The 27,708-nt window shown below is 42.8% G+C and overlaps 1 protein-coding gene across 1 annotated transcript in view; it reads right to left on the reverse strand.

Moving 5' to 3' along the window:
• Positions 1-27,708, reverse strand: part of LOC137373795 (GTP cyclohydrolase 1-like) — a 59,545-nt gene that overhangs the window by 18,148 nt on the left and 13,689 nt on the right. Inside the window, exon 2 of the mRNA XM_068039174.1 lies at positions 10,413-10,522. Within this exon, the coding sequence (XP_067895275.1) occupies positions 10,413-10,522 (110 nt within the window). The remainder of the gene's footprint in view (positions 1-10,412; positions 10,523-27,708) is intronic.

A 27,708-nucleotide genomic window follows, 5' to 3' on the forward strand; every position in this document is an offset into this window, starting at 1 on the left:
CTTCACTACTGTGGGGGCTACCACCTTCACCACTGCCAGATCATTACCTAGGAGCAGGTCAACCCCATCCACATGCAAACTAGGGACAATCCCTACAGTTACTGCTCCCGAAACTAGGTTGCACTCCAGGTGCACCCAGGTACAGACATGCGCTGCCCTCCAGTACCATTCACCACCATTTTGGTGTTCACTGCACACTGTGGGAGAAAGGTCAGGCCTTTTCTCAGTAAAAGGGATCTGGTGGCCCCTGTGGCCCTGAGAATCACTATGGGCTTGCTTGCTTGCCCCATTTGAGGGATAGGGGGTTATTTTCTCTTCAAATACAAAATCCTGATAACCTTCAGGAATCCTATTAACTTTTGCTGCACTGGCCATAGTAAGCTTCCTGGGTTGCACTCTTACTGCAGTTAAAGCCATTGCTTGTTCTGCTGTATTTTGCCTCAGGTCCCTGTCATCACTGAGTTGGTGTGCCCTGATTAACCCTACCGGGTTCCCCTTTAGTTTCCAGCAGTCAGCTTTTAGATGCCCTGCCTTATACAATGGAAGCACAGAGGTCTCCAAGTCTCACTTGCTCACAGCACCTTCCTTTTTGGCTGAGGGAGGGCCCCCTGTGTCTCCTGCTTTCCTTTCTCTTCCAGGACTACCTGGGCTGATATCACCATCCCACCCTTTGTCCTTTTTGGATTTGTGGGGGTGATTAGGAAAGGTTCTCCCCTGGGAAACCGACTTATAAATTAAAGCAGACTCATCGGCCAGAACGGCTGCTTGCCAGGCTCCCTCAACCCACTGAGAATGGGAGAGAGTTTTTAAATTCCTCTAACAGGTTTACTTCTCTGAGAGTCTCATAGCTGAGCTATATTTTTAAAACTCTTAGCCACTGGTCAATAGCTAGCTGCTTACTTCTTTTAAACCCCAGATAAGTTTGATGGGCTTGCTTTTTGAGGGTTCTAAAATTTTGGTGATAGGCTTCGGGTACTAAATCATATGCCCTGAGGATAGCATTTTTGATCAGTTCATAATCTGATGAACTGTCATCTGGCAACAAGGAATAAACCTCATGGGCTTTTCCAGTTAGTCTGCTTTGCAGTAAGAGACCAGGTCTCAGCTGGCCACTTTAGCTGCCTTGCCAGTTTCTCAAATGACATGAAAAACACTTCCACATCTTCCTCATTGAATTCTGCAATTACTTGAGTGAGTTTTAGCAATCTTGTACCCAGCCAGGACTTATGCTCCTCCATATTGACCATGCTATCACTAGGGTTACTCTGTCATCCCCTAGCTAACTCAAGCCGCCATAACTCTCTTTTGGAGGTATAAAAAAAGCGCGCCAAAACCTGTGTGGGAGCGAGGCAGAGAGGAGCAGAGCCCGAGGAGCAGCAGGACCTGTGTGGGAGAGAGGCAGAGAGGAGCAGAGCCCAAAGAGCAGTAGGACCTGTGTGGAAGGGAGGCAGAGAGGAGCAGAGCCCAAGGAGCAGTCGGACCAGAGGTATAAAAAAGTGCGCCAAAACCTGTGTGGGAGAGAGTCAGAGAGGAGCAGAGCCCGAGGAGCAGCAGGATCTGTGTGGGAGGGAGGCAAAGAGGAGCAGAGCCCGAGGAGCAGCAGGACCAGAGGTATAAAAAAGTGCGCCAAAACCTGTGTGGGAGAGAGTCAGAGAGGAGCAGAGCCCGAGGAGCAGCAGGATCTGTGTGGGAGAGAGGCAGAGAGCAGCGGAGCCTGAGGAGCAGCAGGACCGGAGGTATAAAAAAAAAAGCGTGTCAAGGCCTGTGTGAGAGAGGCGCAGAAAGGAGCGGAGCCTGAGAAAAAGCGAAAAGTGACATCAGAGTGACATCACATTGAACAGAGAGAGCAGGGAAATGCAGAGCAGCTGGGGTGAGTACAGGTAAGTTTTTAATTTAATTTAATTGAATCAACATAGAGTAAGACTTGATTGATTTATAAGTATATAAACTAAAGACTAAAGCGGATTTAAAAAACTAAAGACCAGTCGGAAATTTAAAAACAAATTAAAAAGAAATGCAGGGCCAGGCAATGTGTTGTACCTGCATGATGTGGGAGCTGGTGGACCCCATTGTGGTTCCTGGTGAACACATCTGTAGCAGGTGTTGGCTGCTCAGGAACTCCGGCTCAGAGTTGATGAGCTGGAGTCTGAGCTTCGGACACTGCGACACATCAGGGAGGGGGAGAGTTACCTGGATGCTGTGTTTCAGGAGGCACTCACACGCCTTAGATTAACTACCTTGAATTTGGCCAGTGGTCAGGGACAGGAAGGTGTGACTATGAATGAGGCAGGTAGAGGGATCCAGGAGGTAGTGCTGCAGGAGCCTCAGCTATTGTCCCCATCCAACAGGTTTGAGATTCTTGCTCCCTGTGTGGACGAGAGCAGGGACTGTAGGGAGGATGAGCAAACTGACCACAGCACCGTGGTACAGGGAGAAAAGAGAAATGTAGTCATAATCGGGGATAGTATAGTTAGGGGCATAGACACTGTTCTCTGTGGCCAGGATCGAGAGTCCCGAAGGCTCTGTGGCCTACCTGGTGCTAGGGTTCGGGATATCTCATCCGGGCGGCAGAGGAACTTGGAGTGGGAGGGGAAAGATCCAGTTGTCATGGTCCACGTAGGTACCGACGATATAGGCAGAACAAGGTTAGAGGTTCTGCTGAGGGAATATGAGTAGCTAGAGGCTAAATTAAAAAGCAGAACCAAAAAGGTAATAATCTCTGGATTACTACCTGAGCCACGAGCAAATTGGCAAAGAGTATATAAGATCAAAGAGGTAAATGCGTGGCTCAAAGATTGGTGTGGGAGAAATGGGTTCGAATTCATGGGACATTGGCACCAGTACTGAGGAAGGAGGGAGCTGTTCCGATGGGACAGGCTCCACCTGGATCATGCTGGGACCAGAGTCCTGACGAATCGCGTAACTAGGGCTGTAGATAGGGCTTTAAACTGAATAGTGGGAGGGGGAGGGTTCAGTTGCATGGAAAAACAGGAAGTTAAAGGAGAAGGTAGGAGCGCAGGTTAGTGATGAGGCTGATTGCTACCAGAAAATAAAAGGGACAGAACATGTGAATGTCATATTGCACCAAGGAATCGTACAAGAGTAGGGAAATTTAATAATAGAACAAACTTAAAGGCTTTGCATTCGGAATAAAATAAATGAGTTAACAGCACAAATAGAGACGAATGGGTCTGATTTAGTGGCAATTACTGAGACGTGGTTGCAGGGAAACCAGGTTTGGGAATTGAATATCCAAGGGTACTCAGTATTTTGGAAGGATAGGCAGGAAGGAAAAGGAGCTGGTGTAGCTTTGTTAGTGAAGGAAGAGATCAGTGCTGTAGTGAGAAACGATATAGGCACTGAAGATCAAGGTGTAGAATCAGTCTGGGTAGAAATAAGAAATAGCAAGGGAAAGAAGTCACTGGTGTGAGTAATCTATAGGTCCCCAAACAGTAGTTCTGCAGTGGGGCACAGTATAAACCAGGAAATACTGGGGGCTTGCAAGAAAGGTGCGGCAATAATCATGGGTGATTTTAATATGCATATAGACTGGATTAGTCAAATTGGCAAGGGTAGCCTCGAGGGAGAGTTCATTGAATGTATTAGAGATTGTTTTTTGGAGCAATATGTTGTGGAACCAACCAGGGAGCAGGCTAGTCTAGATTTGGTGTTGTGTAATGAGGTGGGATTAATAAATGATCTCATTGTTAAGGATCCTATAGGGAAAAAGTGACCATAGCATGCTAGAATTTCAAATTCAATTTGAGGGCGAGAAGCTGGAGTCCCAGGTGAGCGTTCTGGAGTTAAACAAAGATAATTATATAGGCATGAGGACAGATTTAGTCCTAGTGGACTGGGCAGGAAGACTACAAGGTAGGACAGTTGACAAGCAGTGGCAGATGTTTAAGGAGATAATCAATTTATCCCATCTAAAATATATTCCAGAGAGGAAGAAAGATTCTAGGAGAGGGGAAAAACATCCATGGCTAAGCAAGGAAGTTAAGGATAACATAAAGACAAAAACTAAGGCATACCATATTGCAAAGGCCAGTGGCAGGCTGGAAGATTGGGAAACTTTTAAAGATCAACAAAGGGTTACTAAAAAAATAAAAAGGGCAAAGGTAAATTATGAAAGAAAACTAGCGCAAAATATAAAAACGGATAGCAAAAGCTTCTATAAGTATATAAAAAGGAAGAGAGTAGCTAAAGTGAATGTTGGTCCATTGGAGGATGAGACTGGGGAGTTAATAGAAGGGAACACAGAAATGGCAGAGACACTAAGTCAGTATTTTGCTTCAGTTTTCACGGTGGAGGACACTAGTACCATCCCAATAGTACCAGGTAATGCAGAGGTTATAGAAAGGGAGGAATTTAGAACAATCACCACCACTAGGGAAAAAGTACTGAGCAAACTATTGGGATTGAAGGTAGACAAGTCCTCAGGGCCTGATGGCCTACATCCTAGGGTCTTAAAGGAAGTGGCAGCGGAGATAGTGGATCCATTGGTTATAGTATTCCAAAATTCCCTGGATACGGGAAAGGTTCCAATGGATTGGAAAAAAGCTAATGTAACGCCCTTATTCAAAAAGGGAGGGAGGCAGAAAGTAGGATACTATAGACCAGTTAATTTAATATCGGTCATTGGGAAATTGTTAGAATCTTTTGTTAATGAAGTAATAACAGGACATTTAGAAAGTCAAAATGCAATCCATCAGAGTCAGCATGGTTTTATGAAGGGTAAATCATGTTTGACTAATTTGCTAGAGTCCTTTGAAGCTGTAACAAGCAAAATGGATAATGGGGATCCTGTAGATGTAGTTTATCTGGACTTCCAGAAGGCATTTGATAAGGTGCCGCACAAAAGGTTAATACACAAGGTAAGTTCACATGGGGTTAGGGGCAATTTATTAGCTTGGATAGAGGATTGGCTAACCAACAGAAAAGAGAGAATCGAAATAAGTGGGTCTTTTTCTGGTTGGCAAGATATAGCCAGTGAGGTGCCACAGGGTTCGGTCCTTGGGCCCCAACTATTTATAATCTATATAAATGACTTGGATGCAGGGATAGAAGGTACTATAGCCAAATTTGCAGATGACACTAAAATAGGTGGGACAGTAAGTTGCAATAAAGAAATAAGAAATTTACAAATGGATATGGATAGATTAGATGAATGGGCCAAAATGTGGCAGATGGATTTTAACATGGATAAGTGTGAGGTTATCCATTTTGGTCAGAAGAATAGAAAGGCAAATTACTATCTAAATGGAGAGAAACTTCAGAGTGCTTCGGTGCAGAGGGATCTGGGTGTCCACGTGCATGAATCGCAGAAAACTAGTTTGCAGGTACAGCAGGTGATAAGGAAAGCAAATAGAATTTTGGCAATTATTGCTAAAGGAATAGAGTATAAAAGTAGGGAAGTGTTGCTGCAACTGTACAAGGCATTGGTGAGACCGCACCTGGAGTATTGCATACAGTTTTGGTCCTGTTTCTTGAGAAAGGATGTAGTTGCATTGGAGGCAGTTCAGAGGAGGTTCACTAGATTGATTCCAGAGATGGGGGGCTTGTCTTATGAAGAGAGATTGAGCAGTTTAGGCCTTTACTCCCTAGAGTTTAGAAGAATGAGAGGAGATCTAATTGAGGTATATATGATGATTAAGGGGATTGACAAAGTAGACGTAGAGAGGATGTTTCCTCTTGTGGGGCAATCTAGAACGAGAGGTCATACTTTTAGGATAAGGGGTAGCAGATTTAAAACAGAGACGAGGAAAAATTACTTCTCTCGAAGGGTCGTGAATCTGTGGAATTCACTAACCCAGAGTCCGGTGGATGCTGGGACATTGGGTAAATTTAAGAAGGACACAGACAGATTTTTAATTAGAAATGGGTTGAAGATTTATGGAGAATGGGCAGGAAAGTGGAGTTGAGGCCAAGTTGAGATCAGCCATGATCGTATTGAATGGCAGAGCAGGCTTGAGGGGCTGAATTGCCTACTCCTGCTCTTAGTTCTTATGTTCACATTCCTTCCAGAATATTCTTTCTCTCTCTCCTTCTTCGGTCTTTCATTTTCTTCACGTTCCCTCTGGAAGGCTCTCTCTTTCTCACTTTCCTGCCTCTCTCTCTCTTTTGCCGTCGTCTAATTCAAGTTTCCTTTGTTCCAATTGTATCTTTGCTAACAGTACCCTCTCTGGGTCTACTTCTAACACAGCCTCTGCTTCCTCAGATTCAAGGGAAAAATGGTTGGCCACTAGCCTTAGGAGTTCAGACTTCCTTGCCTTGCCACGTACAGTAATCCCACATTGCTCAGCCATTTTCCTCAACTCCTCCATAGACAGTGCTTTTAACTTATTCCAAGTTACTTCACCCTGGCTTGGAGAGCTACTCGCTTCAGTTGCAGACATGTTTGAATTCAATCACACACAACCACAAGAAAACCTGTATTGATATTTTGCTCTTGTTGATTGGGAACAATTTGGTTTCTCACTTCCAATTTAACTCGTTTGTCTGTGGGTAACAATCCAATTTCTGTTACGACCAGGTGCGAAAGGTGTCTAGGGGTCTGTTACTATCTTCACATGTTCTTACTGTAACAGGCTTTAATTTTAAACATATTGTGTTTTGAGCTCCCCCTTTGTGAATCCTTGTTCACAACTTTCCAATTATAAGGCAAAGAAATGAGCACAAATAGGCTGTGGGTTAAAGATGTAGAAATTTATTAAACCTTAAATTTCAATTCTAATGCAGTTAACGTCTACAGCTATACAATGCACCCGCGCTAGCATGCAAATAGGGACAGAAAAGAGAAGAAAAGATAAGTAGAACAGTTTGAGGCAATATCTTGTTACTGTTTCTCAAACTCACTGCAGTTCTTGATTGAAGATATGGTCTTGTGTTTCATTGGGACCCAGTATTTGTCTTAGAACAAAGAACAGTACAGCACAGGAACAGGCCATTCGGCTCTCCAAGCCTGCGCCAATCTTGATGCCTGCCGAAACTAACACCTTCTGCACTTCCGGGGCCCATATCCCTCTATTCCCTTCCTATTCATATATTTGTCAAGATGTCTCTTAAATGTCGCTATCGTATCTGCTTCCACCACCTCCCCTGGCAGCAAGTTCCAGGCACTTACCACCCACTGGTTAAAAAAACTTGCCTCGCACATCCCCTCTAAACTTTGCCCCTCGCACCTTAAACCTATGTCCCCTAGTAACTGACTCTTCCACCCTGGGAAAAAGCTTCTGACTATCAACTCTATCCATGCCGCTCATAACTTTGTAAACCTCTTTCATGTCGCCCCACCAGCTCCGTCGTTCCAGTGAAAACAATCCGCGTTTTTCCAACCTCTCCTCATAGCTAATGCCCTCCAGACCAGGCAACATCCTGGTAAACCTCCTCTGTACCCTCTCCAAAGCCTCCACGTCCTTCTGGTAGTGTGGCGACCAGAATTGCACGCAATATTCTAAGTGTGGCCTAACTAAGGTCTGTACAGCTGCAACATGACTTGCCAATTTTTATACTCTATGCCCCGACCGATGAAGGCAAGCATGCCGTATGCCTTCTTGACTATCTTATCCACCTGCGTTGCCACTTTCAGTGACCTGTGGACCAGATCTCTCTGACTGTCAATACTCCTAAGGGTTCTGCCATTTACTGTATACCTCCCACCTGCATTAGACCTTCCAAAATGCATTACCTCACATTTGTCCGGAATAAACGCCATCTGCCATTTCTCCGCCCAAGTCTCCAACCGATCTATATCCTGCTGTATCCTCTGACAATCCTCATCATTATCCGCAACTCCACCAACCTTTGTGTCGTCCGCAAACTTACTAATCAGACCAGCTACATTTTCCTCCAAATCATTTATATATACTACAAACAGCAAAGGTCTCAGCACTGATCCCTGCGGAACACCACTAGTCACATCCCTCCATTCAGAAAAACACCCATCCACTGTTACCCTCTGTCTTCTGTGACTGAGCCAGTTCTGTATCCATCTTGCCAGCTCACCTCTGATCCCGTGTGACTTCACCTTTTGCATCAGTCTGCCATGCGGGACCTTGTCAAAGGCTTTACTGAAGTCCATATAGACAACATCCACTGCCCTTCCCTCATCAATCATCTTCGTCACTTCCTCAATAAACTCATTCAAATTAGTAAGACACGACCTCCCCTTCACAAAACCATGCTGTCTCTCGCTAATAAGTTTGTTTGTTTCCAAATGGGAGTAAATCCTGTCCCGAAGAATCCTCTCTAATAGTTTCCCTACCACTGACTTAAGGCTTACCGGCCTATAATTTCCTGGATTATCCTTACCACCCTTCTTAAACAAAGGAACAACATTGGCTATTCTCCAGTCCTCTGGGACCTCACCTGTAGCCAATGAGGATGCAAAGATTTCTGTCAAGGCCCCAGCAATTTCTTCCCTTGCCTCCCTCAGTATTCTAGGGTAGATCCCATCAGGCCCTGGGGACTTATCTACCTTAATGCTTTGCAAGACACCCAACACCTCCTCCTTTTTGATAGTGAGATGACTGAGACTACCTGCACTCCCTTCCCTAGGCTCATCATCCAAGTCCTTCTCCTTGGTGAATACTGATGCAAAGTACTCATTTAGCACCTCACCCATTTCCTCTGGCTCCACGCATAGATTCCCATCTCTGTCCTCGAGTGGGCCAACCCTTTCTCTGGTTACCCTCTTGCTCTTTATATATGTATAAAAAGCCTTGGGATTTTCCTTAATCCTGTTTGCCAATGACTTTTCATGACCCCTTTTAGCCCTCCTAACTCCCTGCTTAAGTTCCTTCCTACTGTCTTTATACTCCTCAAGTGCTTCATCTGTTCCTAGCCTTCCAGCCCTTACAAATGCTTCCTTTTTCTTTTTGACTAGGCTCACAATATCCCATGTTATCCAAGCTTCCCGAAACTTTCCAAACTTGTCTTTCTTCCTCACAGGAACATGCTGGTCCTGGATTCTAATCAGCTAACGTTTGAAAGACTCCCACATGTCAGATGTTGATTTACCCTCAAACAGCCGCCCCCAATCTAAATTCTTCAGTTCCTGCCTAATATTGTTATAATTAGCCTTCCCCCAATTTAGCACCTTCACCCGAGGACTACTCTTATCCTTATCCACAAGTACCTTAAAACTTATGGAATTATGGTCACTGCTCCCGAAATGCTTCCCCACTGAAATTTCAACCACCTGGCTGGGCTCATTCCCCAATACCAGGTCCAGAATGGCCCCATCCCTAGTTGGACTATCTACATACTGTTTCAAGAAGCCCTCCTGGATGCTCCTCACAAATTCTGCCCCATCCAAGCCCCTAGCACTAAGTGAGTCCCAGTCAATATTGGGAAAGTTAAAATCACCCACCACTACAACCCTGTTACCTTTACATCTTTCCAAAATCTGTCTACATATCTGCTCCTCTACCTCCCGCTGGCTGTTGGGAGGCCTGTAGTAAACCCCCAACATCGTGACTGCACCCTTCCTATTCCTGAGCTCCACCCATATTGCCTCGCTGCATGACCTCTCTGAGGTGTCCTCCCGCAGTACCATGTTCACGTAGGAAACTGTTTTCTCTTTGAGTTTACGTGTCTTCACAAGATTCAGTTCCATGGGAAAGAGATGGAGGCAGGCAGTGAGGAGAGGAAATGTTCTCAGTCCATGAACACATGGCATTCTCTGTTCCATTTCCTTTGTTGGGAGTTCAAATTCAAAAAACTCCCAGGTTGCCCAGCAGGTTAGTCATGTGACTAGATCCTTATATGGAACAGTCTCTCCTGCAAGGTTTGTGGATTGTACCTTAGCAGTCTCTGGAATGCTAGCCCCCTCCACCTTCAACATCTGGTAATCAAAAGTTCATTGTTGGTTGGAAGAGTCAGGGCATGACCTTTTGTCCCTTGTTCCAACACTGTCGGTTACCATGGAAATGTCTTTCCGCTCAGCAGCTTGCAATTTTAAGTTTTAATGTTCATGTGGCGAAATCATGTGTGCCTCAATCTTGGCAGGTGGGGGGTTTGCCTGATATAGCCTTCAAATTTATTCAACGATGCAGCATCCACAACCCTCTGGTGTAGAGAATTCCAAAGATTCACAACACTTTAAGTTAAGTAATTTCTCCTCATCTCAGTCCTAAATGATTGGTCCCTTATCCTGAAACTGTGCCCTTGTTTTAGATTCCCTGTGCAGGGGAACCAATCTCTCAGTGTCTACCTTATCCAGCTCCTTCAGAATCTTGTATGCTTCAATGAGATCACCTCTCATTCTTCCAAACTCGAGAGTGTACAGGCCCAATTTACTCAGCCTCTCGTCAAAGGACCCTCATTCCAGGGACCAATTTAGTGAACCTTTGCTGTATGCCTCCAAAGCGTGTAAATACTCAACATTAGCCAGATTTTTGTTTGCTTACCTTTCCAATAAATGGAACTAAGTGGTGTTCACACATTGAAAACATGTCAATGTCCTTCACTATTACCATCTCATCATGGTCTTCATCAAATATGGCATCATTCAAAATATCTAGAAATGAAAGGACATGTCACATATTAGAAAGCAAGCAGCACGTTATATTGACTACACTTTTTGACACTGAGCTACATAAGACTTAGGAGGTGTAGGCAATTCGGCCCTTCGAACCTGTTCCACCATTTGATAAGATCAGGTTGATCTGGTTGTGATCTCAACTCCACTTTCCTGTCTGCCCCCCATAACCCTAGACTCCCTTCTAGATCAAAAACATATCTAACTCAGCCTGAATAAATTCAAGACCCAGCCTCCAATGCTTTTTGCATCATTTTAAAAGTGAGACCTCTTATCCTTAAACTGCATCCCCTAGTTCTAGTCTCCCCCACAAGAGGAAATATCTTCCCGGTATCCACTCTATCAAGTCCCCTCAGGATCTTATATGTTTCAATAAGATCACTTCACATTCTTCTAAACTCCAATGGGTATAGGCCAAACCTGTTCAACCTTTCTTCATAAGATGCCCTTCATCCCTGGAATTAGTCGAGTGAACCTTCTCTGAACTGCTAACAAATTATATCCTTTTTCAAATAAAGGAGACCAAAACTGTACACAGTACTCCAGATATGGTCTCACCAAGGCCCTGTACAGCTGTAGTAAAACTTCCCTACTTTTTATACTTGATTTCCCTTGCAATAAACGACAACATTCCATTTGCCTTCCTTATCACTTGCTGTACCTGCATACTAACTTGTGAGCTGCCACTAGCCACCTGGTGCAGATCGGGTGCATCCTAGGTTGCATATAAGAATATAAGAAATAGAAGCAGGAGTAGGCCTTATAGCCCCTCAAGCCTGCTCTGCCATTCAATAAGATCATGGCTGATCTAATCTTGGCTTCAACCTCACTTTCTTGCCTGTTCCTATAATCCTCGACTGCCCTATAGTTCAAGAACCTGTCCATCTCAGCCTTGAATATATTCAGTGAATTGGCCACCATAGCATTCTGGGGTGGAGAATTCCAAGATTCATAACCCTCAGAAGAAATTGCTCCTCATCTCCATCTTAAAGGGGCGACTCCTTATTCTGAAATTGTGCCACCAGTTCTAGATTTCTCCCATGATGGGAAACATTCTCTCAGCAACTACCCTGTCAAGCCCCTCAGAATCTAGTACTCTATGTGCAGTACTCTAGGTGTGATTTCACCAATGCCCTGTACAGTTGTAACAAGACTGCCCTACTGTTATATTTCACCCTGCTTGCAATAAAAGCCAACATTCCATTTGCCTTCCTAATTATTTGCTGTACATGCCTGCTTACTTTTTGTGATTCATGTATGAGGACACCAAGATCTCTCTGTTCAGCAGCATGCTGTAGCCTCCCTCTATTTAAATAATATTCTGCCTTTCTATTCTTCCTACCAAAGTGGACAATTTTCTCACATTATACTCCATCTGCCAAATTTTTGCTCACTGTTATGACCAGGTGAGAAAGAGCTCCAGGGCTTCCCTTTCAGCCTTCATCTAGTCTTACTGTAACAGGGCTTAATTTTTAAACGCACCGTGTTTTGAGCTCCCCCTTGGTGAATCGTTGTTCACCGCTTTCCAATTATAAGGCAAAGAAACCAGCACAAACAGGCTTTCTTAGGTTTAAAGAAAAGCTGAAAATTATTAAACTTAAACTCGAATTCGGGTGACGCCTATGGATGCACGATGTGCTCACGCTAGCATACATACGTGATAAACACATGCAAATAGAGACAGAAAAGAAAAATAAAATGGAAAAGTTTGAGGCAATATCTGAAGAGTTTTTGTTACAGTTCGCCAAGCTCACTGTAGAGTCCTTGATTGTAGGTAGATCTTGCTTTTCATTGGGGCTCAGTATTCTTAAACTTTGTTCGCTGCAGGAAACTTTTCTCTCTTGGGGTTCATGTGTCTTCAGAGGCTTGAGATGGGAGCAGACAGGAGAGAGATCTGCTCAGTCCAGGAGCAAACAGACTTTCTCAGTTCAAACTGTTTGTACAATTCAGAAAACCCTAGGTTGCCAAACAGATTAGTCATGTGACCAGCTGGTCTAACCAGTTCTGGATTGCATCACCTTAGCAGTCTCTGGGATGCTCCTCTTGCACACAATACCTGGTGATCAAGGTCCATAGTGGGTTGAATGTGCCATGGAATGGTCCTTTGTCCTTCCAATCATTGTCTGTTAATATGCAAATAACTTTTCCAGCCATGGCTGCTCTGTTTAACAAATCCTTTCTTCATTCCAGTAACAGTTTAAAATCAATGTTCACGCCAAAATTAATGTGCCTCATTCTTGGCAGGTGGGGGCCTAGCATGACACCACTCACTTAACATATCTATATCACTTTCCAGACTCTATGTCCTCCTTGTAACTTGCTTTCCCACCTATCTTTGTATCAGCAGCAAATTTGGCTACAATACATTCAGTCCCTTCATCCAAGTCATTAATATAGATTGTAAATAGTTGAGACCCCACTCCGGATTCCTGCGCCACCCCACTAATTACAGTTTGCCAACCTGAAAATGACCCAACCTGACCTTCTGTTTCCTATTAGTTAGCCAATCCTCTATCCAGATGACCCCCAACACCATAGGCTCTTAACTTGTGCAGTAACCTTTTATGTGGCACCTTATTGAATCCGTTTTGGAAATCCACATACACTGTTTATCCGGTTCCCCTTTGTCCACCCTACTCATTACATCCTCAAAGAACTCTAATAAATTTGTCAAATACCATTTCCCTTTTATAAAACCATATTGCCTTTACTTGATTGTAATATGATTTTCTAAATCTCCTACTCCTACTTCTTAATAATATATCCAACATTTTCCCAATGACAGATGTTAGGTTAACTGGCCTATAGTTTCCTGCTTTCTGTCTCCCCTCCTTTCTTGAAAAGGGGTGTTACATTTGCAGTTTTCCAATCAGCTGGGACCTTTCTAGAAACTAATGCACCCACTATCTTTGCGGACCCTAGAATGCAGGCCATCAGGTCCAGACGACCTGTTAGCCTGTAGTCCCATTAGTTTGCCTAGTACTTTTCTTTAGTGATAATGATTGTTTCAAGTTCCTCCCTCCCTTATGCCCCCTGATTTTCAACTATTATTGGGATGCTTTTAGTGTCTTCTACCATAAAGACAGATACAAAATATTTGTTTAAAGTCTCTGCTGTTTCCTGGTTTCCCATTATTAAACCCCCAGTCTCATCCTCTAGGGCTGTGTTGTCCAATACGCTCATCACGTGGTGAATCGGCCACAGATGTAGCGAATTGATGCTGTCCATTTTTAGAGCCACACAATACGGAGTTGTATTAAAGTTGCAGCAGTGGGTATGAGTTTGGATGGCACTCGCTAGACTGCTATTTGTTATCTGTCCCTAATTGAGCAAGGAAAAATCAACCACTTTGCTGTTAGTCAGGAGGCACATATCCGTCAGACCGTGACTATGTTTATCAGAATATTGTTCAGTTGTCGAGTTTCTACTGATCTGGAAGCTGAAGGGCCACTTGCTCAATGAAACAAGAAAAATAGTTCACCATTTGTTACCTTCTCTGTTCCTGTTTTCTCTGGCTGCCTGAGAATGACAATACATTTCGATCTGCGGGATCACTCTGAAGTGCTGTGAAAGCAGGGCCGGCTGCAGAAGGGCAGCAGTCTGACCGATCTCAAAATTTTCTGAGGGAATCTAGTGACACAGGGGATGCTAACTGAAGAACCTGGTTTTGTTTAGCTGGTAGTTGGCGGCTTTCACAAAACAGTAGAGGTGTGTGAGCAATGCTGCATGGCTACCGATGTGGGTTGAAATGTGCAATTTTGGCAAAGCGAGGTGGTGTACAAAGAACAATACAGCACAGGAACAGGCCATTCGGCCCTCCAAGCCTGCGCCGATCTTGATGCCTGTCTAAGCTAATGTGTTCAGCGTTCATCTTAATAGATCTATTGAAATAAACAATTGAAAGTAATAAGGTGCGATTGGTGTGAAGGGAGAGATTACAGGAGGTTGGCCATGAGCCAAAGATCACCTAAATATTCAGATGCTGTATTTGGAAATGGCAGGCAACAGGGCGTAAGCAAGGCAAGAGTCAGCGCACAGAAGCAAACATGTAGAGATTTGTTGATTCTCTTAATATAATCAATTCTGATTAAATAGGGACAGTTTACTCTTGAAGAAATTTGTTTTTTTGAAATAAACTGGAGCACACGGTCTGAAACAGAACACTTCAGTTAACAGATTGTCACCACCCTGGTGAGAGCGTATTCAGCAGGCTTGCTTTGTGGAACAGTTGGATTGCAAAAGCCTTTTGAAGCTGTTCTCCTGGCTGGGGCAGTGAGTGTATCAGTCTTGATTGCTGATGGTTTAAAACCTCAAAATTATTTTCAAAAGATTGCATATTTGTTTTATTAATATTGCATATATTTTGTAATCATGGCAAATAGTGACCTGGTTGCTCCCCAAAGTTATGGCATCAAAAACCTATTGGACAATACTGTTTACTTTAGCTGCTCTCTTCCTTCTTGTGTACTTGTAGAAGCTTTTACAGTCTGTTTTTATATTTCTTGCTAGTTTACTCTCATTTTATTTTCTTTTTAAAAAAAAGTCATTCTTTGCTAGTTTCTAAAATTTTCCCACTCTTCTGGCCTACCATGAATCCTTGCAACATTGTATGCCTTTTCTTTCCATTTGATACCATCCTTAACTAGCAACAGATAATTCACCTTTCTCTTATTGTCTTTCTTTCTCAATTGAATATATCTTTGTTGAGAATTATGGAATATCTCCTTAAATGTCTGCTGCTGCTCATCTACCATCTTACTTTTTAAAGCTATTTCCCACTCTACTTTAGCCAACTGTCTTCATAAACTTTAAAGGCAATTACAAAGGTAAGACACTAATTTCAGACCCAAGTTTTTCACCCTCAAACTGAATGTGAAATTCTATCATGTTATGATCACTCTTCCCTAGAGGATCCTTTGCTAGGAGGACATTTATTAATCCGGTCTCATTACACATTGCCAGATCTAAAATAGCCTGTTCCATGGTTGGTTCCACAATGTATTGTTCTAAGAAACTGTTCCAAATACACCATATTAACTCATCCTCAAGGCTACATTTGTCAATTTGACTTGTCCAATCTACAAGATTAAAGTCATCCATGATTATTGCAGTACCCTTCTTACAAGCCCCTATTATTTCTCGATTTATACTCTGTCCGACAGGGTAACTACTGTTATGGGGTCTATAGACTACTCCCACCAGTGACTGCTTTACTTTGCTATTTCTTATCTCCACACAAACTGATTCTACATCTTGATCTTCTGAGCCAAAATAATTTCTCACTACGGTACTGATCTCGTCCTTTATTAGCAAAGCTACCCCACCTCCTTTTCCTTTTTTTCCTAGTCTTCCGGACTGTCAAGTACCCCTGAATATTCAGTTCTCAGCCTTGGTCACCTTCAACCATGTCTCTGGCTATTAGATCATACCCATTTATTTCTATTTCTGCCGTCAATTCAACTATTGTGTTCCGAATGTATGCACACCTTTTGGAACAGCCTTTACTTTTGGCTTTATAACCATTTTTCCCCTACTCTAACCCGCCACTATTTAACAAAGTCTTATCGACAGCCCTAGTTATTCGATTTGCCAGGACACTGGCCTCAGCAGTTTAAAGGAAGCCCCATCCCAATGCAAGTCACAGGGTGGAGATCGCAGAATCTTTCAATCCTCCTTCGATATTGAACTGGTACCAGAGGACTGCAGATGTTACACCCCTGTTCAAAAAAGAGAGGGGAATTAAGCCAGGAACTACAGCCAAACGTCAGTGGTGGGAAAACTATGAGACACCATTGTCAAGGACAAAATCTCTCCAATGCCTTGCTCCACCCTATCTCAGCAACCACCTCCAGCCCTCTATCACTCAATGCTCCATTCCTCTGGTTCTAATCTCTTGTACACCCAGTCCTTACCACACCATTGGTGGCAAAGCCTTCGTCCCACTGTCTCAAATTCCCTTTCCTCCTTCTTTTAAAAACCTTCTCAAAACTCATCTCTAATGAAGCTTTTGATTTTCTTTCCCACCTCTGCATCGATTTTCTATATGTCCAACTGGGAAATGCCATGGAACTCTTGTTAAATAAAAGTTGCTGCTGTTTAATAATGAAGTTCTAATTTTTCTCAATTACATTGTATAGTCTTTATGTAGTAATACAGGGTCAATGTGTACAATTGACTGACGCGTCATCTACTGCATGACATGATCAGTAACTAAGCCCCAAGTTATTTTGACGGTTTCTTTTAAAATCATTAAACTAGATCATACATTGTGCCTCACAAACCTTATTGAGTTTTTCGAGAAGGTGACCAAACAGGTGGATGAGGGTAAAGCCGTGGATGTGGTGTATATGGATTTCAGTAAGGCGTTTGATAAGGTTCCCCACGGTAGGCTATTGCAGAAAATACGCAAGTATGGGGTTGAAGGTGATTTAGAGCTTTGGATCAGAAATTGGCTAGCTGAAAGAAGACAGAGGGTGGTGGTTGATGGCAAATGTTCATCCTGGAGTTTAGTTACTAGTGGTGTACCGCAAGGTTCTGTTTTGGGGCCACTGCTGTTTGTCATTTTTATAAACGACCTGGATGAGGGTGTAGAAGGGTGGGTTAGTAAATTTGCGGATGACACGAAGGTCGGTGGAGTTGTGGATAGTGTCGAAGGGTGTTGTAGGGTACAGAGGGACATAGATAGGCTGCAGAGCTGGGCTGAGAGATGGCAAATGGAGTTTAATGCGGAGAAGTGTGAGGTGATTCACTTTGGAAGGAGTAACAGCAATGCAGAGTACTGGGCTAATGGGAAGATTCTTGGTAGTGTAGATGAGCAGAGAGATCTTGGTATCCAGGTACATAAATCCCTGAAAGTTGCTACCCAGGTTAATAGGGCTGTTAAGAAGGCATATGGTGTGTTAGCCTTTATTAGTAGGGGGATCGAGTTTCGGAGCCACGAGGTCATGATGCAGCTGTACAAAACTCTGGTGAGGCCGCACCTTGAGTATTGCGTGCAGTTCTGGTCACCGCATTATAGGAAGGATGTGGAAGCTTTGGAAAGGGTGCAGAGGAGATTTACTAGGATGTTGCCTGGTATGGAAGGAAGGTCTTACGAGGAAAGGCTGAGGGACTTGAGGTTGTTTTCGTTAGAGAGAAGGAGGAGGAGAGGTGACTTAATAGAGACATACAAGATAATCAGAGGGTTAGATAGGGTGGATAGTGAGAGTCTTTTTCCTCGGATGAGGATGGCAAACACGAGGGGACATAGCTTTAAGTTGAGGGGTGAAAGATATAGGACAGATGTCAGAGGTAGTTTCTTTACGCAGAGAGTAGTAGGGGCGTGGAACGCCCTGCCTGCAACAGTAGTAGACTCGCCAACTTTAAGGGCATTTAAGTGGTCATTGGATAGACATATGGATGTAAATGGAATAGTGTAGGTCAGATGATCGGCGCAACATCGAGGGCCGAAGGGCCTGTACTGCGCTGTAATATTCTAAAAAAAAAAAAAAAAAAAATTGTGGACTGGTTGTTTTTAAATAACAAATCCAAAAGATTGTTAATCAACTTCTCCTTTGAGTTTATTTTGGCGCTGCTGTAACTTGATCACAATTTGATACGTTTACCACTTCTGATTGAACTGAAAGTGGCACAATACAAATATCACTTTATGCCCTCCAGGGTACACTAGTCAGCCTGTGCGGTTTTGCTTTTGGAACCAAGAAAGTGAAGCTTCAATGCAGTTTTGGTTCTGCTCCGTAATCTTTCTCCAGACTGGCCTAAGCTCTTAGTCCCGCCTCAGAGGTTTGAGCATCAAAAAGATTGTGAAACTTTTCAAATAGGATATTGAAAATTCACTTTGTGATTCAGAGCAGTATTTCATGTCTTTTTAAAATCACTTACATTTCTTGTTGGAAAACAAGCAATCCTATTTAACCAATTTATTGGAGTTCTTTGAAGAAGTAACGTGCTGTGGATGAAGGGAAACCGGTGGCTGTACAGTATTTAGATTTCCAGAAGGCATTTGATAAGGTGCCACATCAAAAGGTTATTGCGGAAAATAAAAGCTCATGGTATAGGGGGTAACATATTGGCGTGGATAGAAGATTGGCTATCTAACAGGAAACAGTATGCATAAATGGTTGGCAAGATCTAACAAGCGGTGTGCCACAGGGATCAGTGCTGAAGCCTCAACATTTTACAATTTATATAAAAGGACTTAGAAGAAGTGATCGAAGGTATGGTTGCTAAATTTGCTGATGACACAAAGATAGGTAGGAATGCAAGTTGTGATGAGGGCAGAAGGCTACAAAATGGGATGTAGATAGATTAAGTGAGTGGGCAAAGATCTGGCAGATGGACTATAATGTGGGAAAATATGAAATTGTCCATTTTGGCAGCAAGAGTAAAAATGCATATGATCTAAATGGTGATAGATTACAGAGCTCTGAGATGCAGAGGGATCTGGGTGTACTAGTGCACAAATCACAAAAGGTTAGTATGCAGGTACAGCAAGTAATTAGGAAAGCTAATAGAATATCATTTATTGCAAAGGGAATTGAATACAAAAGCAGGGAGATTGTGCTACAGTCATACAGGGCATTGATGAGATCACATCTGGAGTACAGTGTACTGTATTGGTCTCCTCATTGAATGATGTAAATGCATTGGAAGCAGTTCAGAGAAGGTTTACTAGACTAATACCTGGAATGGGAGGGTTGTTTTACGAGGAAAGGTTGGACAGGTTAGGCTTGTATCTGCTGGAGTTTAGAAGAGCAAGAGGCAACTTGATTGAAACAGAAGTTTGAAGGGTCTTGACAGGGTGGATGTGGAAGGGATGTTGCCTCGAGAGAATCTAGAACTAGAGGTCACGGTTTAAAAATAAGGGGTCGCCCATACAAAAGAGATGAGGAGAAGGCTTTTCCTCGGATGAGAAGTCATTACCCCTTTTAAGTGAATTTTTATGTTTGAGTAGCTTTTGCCTTTTATGCATTGCTGTTTTTTTTTTTAAGTAGCCAATATATAAAGTACTTCTTTGTTGGCAATGTGAGAGCAGAATAGTAATCTCAGCAGCCCCATGGCAAGATGTTAGATTGTAAAAATAGGGAAAATCAAAAGGTGCCTGATGCCATGACAACTACAAAATTAGTCCATCACAGAAACAAGATCTTTGGTTTTATTTGTTTCATGGGATGTGGCCATCACTGGCAAGGCCAGCATTTGTTGCCCATCCCTAATTGCCTTAGAGAAGGTGGTGATGAGTGGCCTTCTTGAACTGCTACAGTCCATCTGGTGCGGGTACACTAACAGAGCTGTTAGGGAGAAAGTTGCAGGATTTTGATCCAGGGCAGTGAAAGAATGGCAATATATTGGCAATGGCATGTGGCTTGGAGGGAAACTTGCAGATGATGTTCCTATGCATCAGCTGCCCTTGTCCTTCTAGGTGGAAGAGGTTGCGGGTTTGGAAGGTGCTGTCGAAGGAGCATTGGCGAGTTGCTGCTGCGCATCATGTAGATGGTACACACTGCTGTCACTGTGCCAGTTGTGGGTGGGGTGCCAATCAAGTAGGCTGCTTTGTCCTGGATCATGTCAAGTTTCCGAGTGTTGTTCGAACCGCACTCACCCAGGCACGTGGAGAGTATTCCATCACATTTCTGACTTGTGCCTTGTAGATGGTGGACAGGATTTGGGGAGTCAGGATGTGGGTTACTCGCTGCAGAATATATATGCTCTGATCTGCTTTTGTCACCACAGTATTTGTGGCTGCTCCAGTTCAGTTTCCTCAAATTTCAACTGGGTGCATTCTTTCTAAATGCTGGCACAGGAAGCATGGTTTCTTGAATAGATCTATTGTTGGGTGCTAATGACACAGCAATTATTACATCAGAAAATTTCACTCCTTCAGCGTCTGCACAAAAACTGGTTGGCATTTACTTAAAACAAAAGTAGATTTAGTGGTTTTGGACACAAGTAGCTTTAAGGTTTCAACCCAGTATTCGTTCCGCTCGAATATAATAAAAGCAAAATACTGCAGATGCTGGAAATACTCAGCAGGTCTGGCAGCATCTGTGGAGAGAGAAACAGAGAGTTAACATTTCAGGTCAGTGGCCTTTCATCAGAACTGGCAAAGGTTAGAAATGCAATAGGTTTTAAGCAAATAAAGCGGGGGTGTGGCAAGAGATAACAAAAGGGAAGGTATTGAAAGGACAGGGTTACAAAGAATAACTGACAAGGTGGTCATGTAGCAAAGGCAATCAGTATGTTAATGTTGTGCTGAAAGACAAAGCATTAGTGCAGAGAGTGTTAATTGACAGAAAAATGAATAGCCCTGGTCCAAAGAACAAACATGAAAAAAAGAGTGGGCAGACACATGGTTAAAAAAAAACAAACCAAAAGAAGAAATAATAAAAATAAAAAAAGGGGGGGGGGGGGCCAGTCATGCTCTGAAATTATTGAACTCAATGTTCAGTCCGATAGGCTGTAGTCTGCCTAAATTGGTAAATGAGATGCTGTTCCTTGAGCTTGCGTTGATGTTCACTGGAACACTGCAGCAATCCCAGAACAGATATGTGGGCATGAAAGCAGGGCAGTGTGTTGAAATAGCAAGCAACCGGAAGCTCGGGGTCATGCTTTCAGACGGAACGGTCACCCAATCTGCGTTTGGTCTCCCCAATGTTAAGGAGACCACATTAAGAGCAGCGAATACAGTATACTAAATTGAAAGTACAAGTAAATCACTGCTTCACCGAAAAGGAGGAGTATTTGGGGTCTTGGACAGTGAGGAGAGAGGAAGTAAAAGGGCAGGTATTGCACCTCCTGCGATTGCATGGTAAGGGGACCAGGGTGTCGTGGAGGGAACAATCCCTTCAGAATGCTGACAGGGGAGGGGAAGATGCATTTGGAAGTGGCATCACGCTGGACGTGGTGGAAATGGCAGAGGATGACCCTTTGGATGTGGAGGCTGGTGGGGTGGAAAGTGAGGACAAGAGGAACCCTGTCACAGTTCAGGGAGGGAGAAGGGGTGAGGGTAGGAGGTGTGGGAAATGGGCCAGCCATGGTTGAGGGCCCTGTCAACCACAGTGGGGGGGGAATCCTTGGTTGAGGAAAACGGAAGACATATCAGAAGCGCTGTCATGGAAGGTTGCATCATCAGAGCAGATGTGTCGGAGACGGGGGAAACTGGGAGAATGGAATGGAGTCCTTACAGGAGGTAACTGTGGGATGTGAAGTTCTGCCCTTCAATTTTTTATCTTGATCATAGGTTTTGAAATAGATCCTGGACATTCAGGGTCCATGTGAAGTTACTAAATTTCAACCCATCTCACCAGTTTTCTAAAGCAAAATACTGCAGATGCTGGAAATCTGAAATATAAACAGAAAATGCTGAAAATACTCAGCAGGTCAGGCAACATCTGTAGAGATGTGTGTAAAAGTGAAACTATGATTTACTTGCACTTCTTTCAGTTTAGCAAATTGCATTCACTGGTCACTATGTAGTCCCCTCGATACTGGGAAGGCCAAAGACAGATTGGGTGATTGCTTTGAATACCTCCATTCAGTCTGCAAGCGCGAACCTGAGCTTCCGGTCACTTGCCATTTTAATTGCCGCTCTTCTAACTTCAGCCTCCTACTCTGTTCTAATGACACTTAGCAGAAGCTCAAGGAACAGCAACTCAATTTTTGATGAGGCACTTTGCAGTCTTATAAACTCAAATGAGTTCAACAATTACCTTTGGGAGCGGAGAGGAGTGGATTCAGACCTGAGAGGGAGCACCGGGAACCGGGTGAGGATAAATAGAGTGCCAGGCTCGGGACCGTCACTTACCTTTGGGAGCAGAGAGGAGTGGAATTGAACCTGCGAGGAAGCAGCTTTTCAAGAGTTGGCGGCACTGACTGAGTTTGAAAAAAACTGACATCACAGGAAAACTGTAAGTTGATTGGTTGGCGAGTAACTGCTGTTAGGAAGTATCTGTAAATAGCTATGTTAGTACACTTGGGGTGGCGCAGTGGTTAGCACCGCAGCCTCACAGCTCCAGCGACCCGGGTTCAATTCTGGGTACTGCTTGTGTGGAGTTTGCAAGTTCTCTCTGTGTCTGCGTGGGTTTTCTCCGGTTTCCTCCCACAAGCCAAAAGACTTGCAGGTTGGTAGGTAAATTGGCCATTATAAATTGCCCATAGTATAGGTAGGTGGTAGGGAAATAGAGGGACAGGTGGGGATGTGGTAGGAATATGGGATTAGTATAAATGGGTGGTTGATGGTCGGCACAGACTCGGTTGTATCTCTAAACTAAATTAAACTGTTAGGGTGTAAGTGTGAATAGCTAGAAATTAGAAAAACAATTAAAATTTATGTAACTACTTCATAATTAATTAAGGCACACAAGCAGAAGGGAAGTAAGAAGCTGGTGAGTCTATTGTTCTGTTCCATTTTTAAAGTAGTAACATTTATTGTATTACTAAGGTTTATATTGGAATAAGTGCTGGTGAGGAGAGCTGGTGAGGAGAGCTATTAACTAAAACATTAATTAAGTAAATAATTAATTAGTTGTTAAAAACACAATAAAAAGGATGATAACAGGGTGATGTGTTGCAGCTGCAGTATGTGGGAGCTTGTGGACACCAGTGTGATCCATGGCAACCACGCCTGCAGTGAGGGTCTACTGCTAGAGAAACTTTGGCTCAGAGTCAGCGAGCTAGAGGCCAAGCTGCAGACACTGACACATCAGGGAGGGGGACAGTTACCTGGACACTTTATATCAGGAGACTGCCACACCCCTTAGGATAGGGTCTTGTGATTTGGTCCATAGTTGGGGACAGGAGGGTGTAGGGACCCAGAATGTAGAAGCGGATGAGCCTCAGCTCTTGCAATTGTCTAATAGGTTAGAGGTTCTCTCAACCTGTATGGATGAAAGTGGGGGCTACAAAGTGGATGAGCAAGCTGAGCATGGCATCATGGTACAGGAAGCCATTCAAGCGGAAGGGGTGGGGTGGGGAGTAAATAGGAATGTAGTGGTAGTAGAGGATAACATAGTCAGGGAGATAGATACAGTTCTCTGTGCAGCCTAGAGTGAGAGTCCAGATGGCTGTGTTGCCTGCCCAGTGCCATGGTTCGAGACATCTGCTCTGGGCTGGAGAGGAACGTGCAGTGGGATGGGGAGGATCTAGTGGTAGTGGTCCATGTAGGTACCAACGACATAGGCAGAACTGGGAAAAAGAGGTTCTGCTGAGCAGTGAGGGTCTAAATTAAAAAGCAGAACCTCAAAAAGTAATAATCTCTGGATTATTACCTGAGCAACATGAAAATTGGCGCAGGGCAAAGAAGATTAGATAAATGGATGCGTGGCCCAAAGACTGGTGTGGTAGAAGTGGGTTCCAGTTTGTGGAGCACCGGCACCGATGGAGGAAAGTGGGGCTGTACCATTGAGACGGTCTGCGCCTGAACTGTGCTGGGTCCAGCATTCTCGGGCGCAGCATAACTAGGGAAGTAGAGAGGGCGTTAAACTAAATAGTGGGGGCAAGGAATCAAATTTGGGAAGCGGTGGTAAATCAAAAAAAAAAAGTCAAGACAAGAGAGAAAGATATTAATATGGAAATGATAGACTGACAGGAAGGGACAGTGAGTAAATCAGCAGCTAAGGCTAGAGGTTACAAAAATATATATTTTTTAAAAAAAGGATAAAACTAAAGGTTTAATCACGTAGCATTCGAAACAGATAAACGGATAGCCATTAGAGACATGACTGCAGTATGACATAGATATGGAATTGAATATTGAAGGGCATATGTCATTTAGGAAGGATAGGAAGCTAGGAAAAGGTGGAGGGGTGGCTGGTAATTAATGACAGTATTAGCACAAGAGAGAGAGGGGGATGACCCAAGTTCAGGAAACCAAAATGTAGTAGCGGTATGGGTAGAGATGAAAAATGATAAAAGGCAAGAAGTCATTTGTGGGAGTGGTGTACAGGAAAAAATAATGGGAGTTTGTCAGAAAGATATGGCATTAATCATGGGAGATATTAATCTACACAAACTGGAAAAATCAGATGGGCAAGGTAGCCTAGGTGACGAAGTCATAGAATGTTTTCAGGATAGTTTCTTCGAACAGCATGTTTTGGAGCCAGAGCACTGGTGTTGTGCAACGAGAGAATAATAATTAATGACCTCTTAGTGAAGGCGCCTCCTAGGCAGCTGCGATCATATCATTGAATTTTACATTCAGTTTGAAGAGAAGTGTGGTTCTAAGACTAGTATTCTAAACAAAAATAAGGGCAATTATGAGGGCATGAAAGCAGAGCCAGCAAAAGTGAACTGGCAAATTAGGTTAAGGGATCTGTCAATAGAGATAAAGTGGCAGGCATTTAAGGGAATATTTCAGAAACACAACAGATACATGCCAACGAGAAAGAAAAATTCCAAGGAGAGGACCCACCATCCATGGTCATCTATGAAAGTTAAAAATAGTATCAAACTTAAAGAAAAAGCATATAATAATGCAAAGATGGGTGGCAAGTCAGAAGATTGGACAGAATATTTTTTTAAAAAGCAAAGAATGACTGAAAGGTTAATAATGAGGGAAAAATTAGAGTACAAGAGAAAGCTAGCTAGAAATATAAAAACAGATAGCAAGAGTTTCTACAGATATTTTTAAAGAGTCAAAGTGAGTGTTGATCTTGTAGAAAAAGTGAGTCTGGGGAATTAATAATGAAAAAATGAGAAGATGTCAGATAAATTGAACAGGTATTTTGCATCAGTCTTCACTATAGAGGATACAAAGAAATAGCTGTAAATCAGGAAATGGAAGGGAAGGAGGAACTGAAGAAAATTACAATCACTAGGGAAGTAGTACTGAGCAAATTGTTGGAGAAGCAGACTGACAAGTCCTCGGATCCTGATGGACTTCATCCTAGGGTCTTAAAAGAAGTGGCTAGTGAGATAATTGATGTGTTGGTTTTAATTTTCCAAAATTCCCTAGATTTGGGGAAGGTTCTGTTAGATTGGAACAAAGCGAATGCAACTCCTTTATTCAAAAAGGGAGAGACAGAAAGCATGAAACTAAGCCCAGTTAGCTTATCAGTCATAGCGAAAATGTTAGAAGCTATTAAAGACGTTATAGTAGGGCACTTAGAAAAATTCAAGTAAATCAGGCAGAGTCAGCATGGTTTTGTGAAAGGGAAATCATGCTGAACCAATTTATTGGAGTTCTTTGAAGAAGTAACATGTGCTGTGGATGAAGGGGAACTGGTGGATGCACTGTACTTAGATTTCCAGAAGGCATTTGATAAGATGCCACAAAGGTTATTGTGGAAAATAAAAACTCATGGTATAGCAGGTAACATACTGGCATGGATAGAAGATTGGCTGGCTAATAGGAAACAGAGTAGGCATAAATGGGTCATTTTCTGGTTAGCAAGATGTAATGAGTGGTATGCCACAGGGATCAGTGCTGGGCCCTCAATTTTTTACAATTTATATAATTGACTTGGATGAAGGGACCGAAGGTATGGTTGCTAAATTTGTTGATGACACAAAGGCCTTTCGAAAAGGAATTTAAAAAACCAACCTGCCAAGGACAAACCCCAACTCCGCCTTTTCCAGCTCTTTGAAAAGCTCTTAGAAGCGTGTCTAAGACATAGAGAAATTGATGCTGCATTCTTCTTGAAAGGCCTGCTTGAAACCCCGGTTGCTGCATTTCTCATGAAATGCTGGAAAAGCCTGCCAGTTAAATCCTCAACACCGCCTCAACAAATTGCTCCAGAAATGGATCCCAGTGACCAGTCACCATATAACCGGACGCCAGACAAAAAAAAAGACATCTGACATCATTCCAGATCCTTTTTTTCCCCCCTTCAGGGCTCTAAAAAGAAGTGTGTCCGTGTCTGAGAGGGACTAAGGTAAGTCTGTTTATTAATGCTTTGCTGTTACTGGTGAATACTTGTTTTATGATAAACTGATAATTTTTGTGCTTATTAAAAGAAACCTGGTTGGTGCGTTTTATTCTGGGATAGAGTACATATTTACCCAGATACCGATGGAGTCAAACATTTCAACATACGTTGTGACCTGTGGAGAAGTGGAACTAGAAACCGTGCACTCCTCCCATCTCAGTTGTAACACTATAGCATTAGTTAATGAGGCTCCCATATTACACTAAAAGACTATTTTCGCAAAGTTTCCTGTTCTCCCTCATACATTTGAGGGAGACTAAAGTAGAGAACAAGTGGATCATTTTCTCCTATATGAGGAGACAACTAATAGTTAAAATTCTGTAATGTTCAATTATCTGATCTGGCAATTATCAATGTTTTCAGATCATTCATGTTTAATATATTTGAATGTCTTTTCACCAACAAAATAATACGGAAATCATTATTCTCCCCCTCCATTTTACAATAACTAATACATAACCATTTGTTGCTCAGAACATCAAAGCAGTGCAGTAGGATGTTAATTTCCTGTCTGCAATCCATGATCTATGGCTGTAATCATAGAATCCAAAAGGTGCACACTCTTTGTTGTTAAGAACAGACCTCAAACAAAACACCAGCACTTTATTTCTGGGCTTTATAGGTTGCATTTCAAAAATAGTTTACAGGTTTGTAGCTATAATCACAGCGTTTGAAAATATTTTACTGATAGCATCGTTAGTGCACGGCTTAGGTGCATTTAATTAATGCTGTATTTGAGATATTTCCATCTATGTTCTGGCTTTCAATTACTTAAAACTCAATTGCAACTTGTGTGTGTTGAATAGAAAATCCATCCTGATGCCAAATGCTAACTTGAGTTAAAATTACATAAAAATCTGCTTTCTATTACCTACTTAGTTATGTATTGTGAATTTCAATGTGAACATTCTTATTCTAAAGAAACAAATGACATTTATAACCATTTATTTTACTCTAATGGGAATATCAATGTAGCAGAGAAGATTTGAAAATTTGCTCCAAAGTGACTACAATCAGGGGAAGCTTTGTGATTGCCGAAAACCTTATACTCTTGACAAAGACTAGCAATAATACATTATGAAGGAGGCTAAACTATTGATAGACTTGGATATTTAAAATTGAGGTTTCCTTCCATATAAAATCACTGGAGGGCCCCTAATATTCAAAGCTTCTACGCCACTGAGGAACACAAACATTTTTGCACTCGGTCTACCCCACATTCAGATCACATTAAATTTGTGA

This window comes from Heterodontus francisci, chromosome 9 (genome assembly GCF_036365525.1).
Source record: "Heterodontus francisci isolate sHetFra1 chromosome 9, sHetFra1.hap1, whole genome shotgun sequence".
NCBI lineage: Eukaryota > Metazoa > Chordata > Chondrichthyes > Heterodontiformes > Heterodontidae > Heterodontus > Heterodontus francisci.